Here is a 6,000-nt window from a genome sequence, read left to right as displayed (position 1 = left end):
ATACAAATTCACCTAATTTAAATTGCTATTATTTAATTCTAGTTTTATTCATTATATATTTAGAAGTAACTCTATATTGTAAATGAAGTAGAGAATCATAAGACTGTAGTTGATTTAATATAAAATTATATATTAATTAACTGTTGAGACTTTATTTGCAAATCTCTATATTTTGGGGGCATTTTGCATCAAAATCAATTCAGAGACAAAAATTTAGAAGAAAAACAAACAAAACCAAATAAAACGATGTTACAGTTTATTGAAAATATCACAGTTATGAATTAAAAAGACAAATCTAACTTTGCAGAATTCATTAAACACAAAACAATAAACACAATAAAGGTTTGAAAGATACTAAAATATATTTATATTTCCTACGATACAAATGAAAGTTTATAGTAGGAAACAAAACAAACCAAAGCTAAAAAAGTAACTGTTAAGATTTTATTTGTAAATATATATGAGTATATATGTATTTATATATTTAGCACAACTGTATCTAACTTGTGCATAAAGAGAGAAAATGTAAAAACAAGCACAACACGTCATAAGTGACATTTATGAAGACTGATCAAAGTGATGAATGAGATGAATTGATGAGATGTGATGGTGAGAAAAGGCGAGCAGGAAACAGTCAGTCAGCATGTGTGCAGTTGGTGGACGGTCCCTTGTTTCTGAGGATCATCAGCAGAGAGAGTCCACAGCAGTACACCAGACTCTTCACTATCAGCACTGTGTACAGCACACAGAGCAGCTTCACCCTGCACTGAGACTGGAAGAGCACTGACACACACACACACACACACACACACACACACACACACACACACACACACACACACACACACACACACACACACACACACACACACACACACACACACAGGTTTCAGTCTCTTCAACTGTGGACATTTCATCACAATATCATCACATTTTCTTCACTATAACTTGGACTTTTCCACACGGGACGAGCAGCTTTACATGAAGACAGGGGTCCACTACAGTTTGACTGACAGCTCAAAGGCCCTTATTAAATACAACAAGTCAGGGCCGGACAGCTTTTTAGGGGCCTAAACAGGATTTGATTTCCTGTTTTTAACTTCAAATCACTTTTTAATTCACAACTAATAAACTACAATTTATAAAAATTAAAATCAGTCAAGGATAAAAAGCAAAGTCCAAACACTGTTTAAAAACACACAGGTTACTATAGATGTGAAGTTTTTAGCACTTGGGAGCAGAAGAACTCCACAACAAGCTAACAAAGTCATCTCTGACATATAATGGTGTGTGTGCTGTTTGCTGCTGGGCAGGTAGTGTACAGTGGCTTTATCAGAAAACTGCTGCTGCTGCTGCTGGAAACACTGAGACTGAACCAGACAGGAAATGTGCCACAAAACCACAAATAGCAGCTAAAAGAGGCTAAAAAGCTCATTTAGTCATTAGATTATTTCTTAATATAAAACTATTGATTAGTGCAGCTTTAAGATAGACTCCCTAAACTTGTTATATCTCCCTCAACAGTGGTGAAGTTTGGGGGGGTTCCCAGGCTGCACGGCTCCCCCTGGTGGCCGGAGTCTTCTTTTTTTTTTAGTTATGATTTACAGATAGTAGGTGGCCTAGATAAATATAACTCTGCATCACAATATCAATAAATACAAACTAGCTCAATATACACAAGCCGGAAAAAGAGGCGCCTGATGCTGCACTAGGGAAGCCATTCAAGGAGAAGGAAGGTTGGAAGGAAGGGAGGAAAGGAAAGAAGGAAGGGATGACAGGATGGAAGGATGGAAGGAAGGAAGGAAGGAAGGAAGGAAGGAGGGAGGAAGGACAAATGGAAGGAAGGCAGGGAGGAAAGAAGGAACAGTCAAAACAGACGGTGTCAATTTGACCCGGGAGGACGACAGGAAGGTTAATAATAGGCTGATGCAGTTATTTGCTTGTTGACTATATTACATTGCAGCTTTTAATTAATTACGCTGTATATTGTTTTGTGTGAACGTTATTGCATTGTATTTTTATTTAATAATTTCTAAATTTTAATATTATTTGCACATATAGGTTATTGGCTTGTTTACTAAATTACAGCACACTTGAATTACCGGTAGCCTATTTATTTATTTTTGTGTGAATGCTATGTTATGCTATGCTATTTCTGTATTTATTATTATTTGCCTTTTTTACTGAATGCATCCTGTAACGTATTGGTGGAGATATACCGTTTCGATCAATGTTTGATAACTTTATTATGAACTGAGTAGATTTTTCGTTCTGTTATTTAAGTTAATTTAGAAATATGTTTAAAGCTGTTATGAGAACGAAAAATAAATGAATTCAAATTTTGAAGTGTTGAGACAAAGTTCTTGAGAGCGCTTGAAGCCGACAGCTACGTCCGCGGCTTTTAATGTGGAAAAGCTCTTCAGCCGTCTCGTTTCAGTCTCAGACTCTCCCATAGACTGAACAATAAATGAATCAATTAAATATTACCCTATCCATCCCACACTGGTCCAGCAGAAAACAAACTGCCCACAGTCAGCACGACCAAAGTTAATGATTGTGCATGCGCAATGCGTAATTGTACATGGATTACATAAAAATGATCCTACAGACCTCTGTGATAGAGCCTAATTATACCTGAAGTAGGTGCCGTTTTATTTTGCGGTTATGGTGAAAGAAGCGCCTGATGCTGCATTAGAAAACAGGTGCTGCTGCTGCTGGAAACACTGAGACTGAACCAGACAGGAAATGTGCCACAAAACCACAACTAGCAGCTAAAAGAGGCTAAAAAGCTCATTTAGTCATTAGATTCTTTCTTAATATAAAACTATTGATTAGTGCAGCTTTAAGATAGACTCCCTAAATTTGTTATATCTCCCTCAAAGCCTAAAATGTAGTGTCGCTCCCTCAAAAGGTGTTATTAGTCAGCCTGTGCAGTGAAAGCTCTCTCAGTGGGACTTGTTGTGCTGTGGGACACTCTAACAGAATCAGGGAGTGTATGTTTAAATCCTTCAATGATGAGCAGAAAGTGAACAGACTGATATGCAGCCCTAACTGCAGCAGGACATTGGAGCTGTCGGAGCATGCAGAGAGGCAGCAGGTGATCTTACAGTCAGCTTGCTGCAGAGCTGGCAGGTCTGCTGGCTCTCTCTCTGGAGGACAGGAGGCTGCTGCAGCTGGAACCTCTGAAACAGAAAAGGAGTCAAATGTTTGGAGTTGCAGTGAGAAATGTCAGCGCTCTGCTCCTTTGCTCTCTCTGACAGCGTCTCCAGATGAAGCTGAATCACTGCTGAACACAGTCACCAAACCTTTATTACCTGTTTGGGCCTCCACTGTGACCCCCTCGTGCTTGACGTAGCAGTGGTATTTATATGTGCTGTTCTCTTGCTGATGGAGCAGCAGGATGGAGGCGCTGCGTCCCGGCTCTCTGAGCTCCAGCTGCTCAAACTCAGCAGGGGTCAGAACCTCCAGCGGGCCGTTCTTCTTCTGTCTTTTCCAGATGAACTGGACCAGAGGAGGAGACATGGCTGAGGCCAGACACAGCAGGGAGCTCTTCTCCTCCAGGTGGGCTCTGGATGCTGCTGGGTACACGCTCACCACGGGCTTCACAACCTGCTCATCTGAAGTTTGACAGCAGCAACAAGCAGCACAGACACACATTCACACAGTCAACAGCAGCTTACAGCACTGCACTGCATTCAGTCTGATCCTGGAAACTACATGATCACTAAACTACTCATCAATACACCACAAACATCATCTACTGGACACTGGATCAATAATCATATCAGACTAAAGCATCATGGAAGCTCATCATATGTCATATAGAAAGATTCAAACACAATGTACCACTCTTTATCAATATTTAACAACATTAATTACTAATATAATAAAATGTGTAAAACTGAACATATATCATGACATAACAGCCTCATATAAAATATATTTGTTCATGATTATAATGTTTGTATATCAAATATATTTACCACCATATTGATTATTAAGTTTAAAGAGAATCAATATATCAATAATTTCATTTATTTCATAAAACAGTTTCAGGTTTTATATAAAACACAATCACCACAACATGTAGAGATATGTCAAATATAATATAATGTAACATAATATAATATGATGACATTTGTCTTTGTTAAATTAAAACTATAGTTGTATAACTTGGTTAAAATATATTATATTAATATTACATTTATAAATGATTATAGTGTTTTATATGAAGTATATTTACCACCATATACTTTACTCTAATCAGACACAATACATCAATACTTTAACTACTTTTTAAATAGTTTCAGCTTTTATATAAAACACAATTACAACATGTTCACATATATCAGATAAAATATAAGATATGATTTATGTTGTTATGTAAATTAATTATAAAATATTTTAACATTATTTGACATCACGTTCATTTCATTTATATTAAATGTGAATTAAGGTACAATTATACATTTTATCTATAAATTATATTTATCGTAATAACATATTCATCTCTTTTTACCTTCATGCATTAATATACTTTCTACTAATAAACATATTTATCATCATAAAAACACAATTATCATGAGATACATTTTACCATTTAATAAATATATACTGTATATTTAACACAATATATTTATGACTATTTGCTTCTAAAATGACATTTAGGAACATTTATTAAATGATGTTTCACATCATATATCATCTTGTTTTTAACCAACAGGAGCTGCTGCTGAATCACTGAGATGATTAAATCCTGTTTATTTGTAACATTACTGATATCAGACTTTTTGGCTGGAAACAAACTTTGATGTGATGCATAAATAAAGAATAACTTGTGGTGTGCAGTGAGATTTGAAGCTCTTTTCAGGAGTTATTGATTCGTTTTATGTAAGAACGGCTGCAGAAAGAATTCTCTACTAAATATGAAAAAACTAACATGTAAAGCCTGAAGCAGCAGAAACTAAAACTACAAACACATTTTCAACTTGTTCAATAAAACAACTGAAGGAAAATGAAAGTTTAGACTTACCTACAAACAGTTTAGTGCCAGAGAGAAAGATGAGGTAGACTCTGCCTGACACAGTGAAAAAGCCTCGTACAAAAACCTCTCTGCTGCTGAATGTGTCAGCTGAGGTGAAATAATCCAAATTATGAAGCAGTTTCATATTTCATCTCCATGATGTGTTTCTCTAATGTTCATATCAACATGACTGTCTCTTCTTTTGTTGTATTTTTCTTGATTTCAGCCTATTAAGGTAGAGAGAGGCGGGATCCTGCTACATTTCTAATCCGTCCAACACATGACACATGTTGTCTGTCACTTTAATAAAATATGATTTTACTACATGGAGATCAGTAGAGTGACTCTGGCTGAGATGGAGGTGAAATATGTGAACCTGGGCTGTGGTTTACTGCTCTCTTCCTGTCAATAACACTGTTTGACATCTGGAGGTTTTTGTACAGGCTGCAGGGATCATTTCTCACTGTGGGAAGCACGTTTATAACAGTTACAGTAGTAGGTGGCTGAATGTGAGAGTTTAACTGTCTGGATCTGCAACTCCCAGCCTTTCTGTGTCTTTACAGATGAGAAATCATCTTCCTGAGGGTGATTGTAACGTTTACCTAATTCACCATTATTCCTGTTAATATCAATAATCACTTTGAATGTTTCTTTGTCTTTCTTCTGGTACCACCATACATATTCATTGCCACACTGGTCAATTTCTCCACAGCTGAAGGAGACTGTTTCACCAGCTCTCCTGGTCAATGTTAAATCATCCTGAATCAGCTGTGCTGCCATGGCAACCAGCGCTGTAGAGAAACAGACACACAGATGAAGGTCAGTGTGACAGTGTTTGTTAAAGGTTGAGTTTGTGGGCTCCTGATTGGCTGGAAACACTCACCTGAACACAGACAGCACAGAGCAGCAGCTGGGAGGAAAAGCATTGTGTGCAGTGGTGTTTCCTCTGGTGAACCTGGGGAGAAGTGGCGCTCTGA

The 6,000-nt window shown here is 37.1% G+C and overlaps 1 protein-coding gene across 1 annotated transcript; it reads right to left on the bottom strand.

Moving 5' to 3' along the window:
* Window positions 1-410: 410 nt before the first annotated feature.
* Window positions 411-5,949, bottom strand: LOC133991163 (uncharacterized). The gene is made up of 6 exons (XM_062429634.1): window positions 5,907-5,949; window positions 5,488-5,814; window positions 5,033-5,071; window positions 3,315-3,617; window positions 3,108-3,182; window positions 411-783 (listed from the first exon to the last, which is right to left on the bottom strand). Exons 1-6 carry the CDS (start codon window positions 5,947-5,949, stop codon window positions 635-637), a joined length of 936 nt encoding a protein of 311 aa, XP_062285618.1. The 3' UTR covers window positions 411-634.
* Window positions 5,950-6,000: the final 51 nt, after the last annotated feature.

Source organism: Scomber scombrus, chromosome 11 (assembly GCF_963691925.1).
Source record: "Scomber scombrus chromosome 11, fScoSco1.1, whole genome shotgun sequence".
In the NCBI taxonomy this organism is placed as follows: Eukaryota; Metazoa; Chordata; class Actinopteri; order Scombriformes; family Scombridae; genus Scomber; species Scomber scombrus.
This window is presented reverse-complemented; position numbering and strand designations above follow the sequence as displayed.

Bases quoted from the DNA above. Each gene is read 5' to 3' on its own strand.
- LOC133991163 (XM_062429634.1), bottom strand. From the start codon at position 5,949: ATGCTTTTCCTCCCAGCTGCTGCTCTGTGCTGTCTGTGTTCAG. The intron at 3,183-3,314 runs GTAATAAAGGTT...TTTCTGTTTCAG, and splicing joins CACAGTGGAGGCCCAAACAG to AGGTTCCAGCTGCAGCAGCC. The intron at 784-3,107 runs GTAAGATCACCT...TGTGTGTGTCAG, and splicing joins AGCTCTGCAGCAAGCTGACT to TGCTCTTCCAGTCTCAGTGC.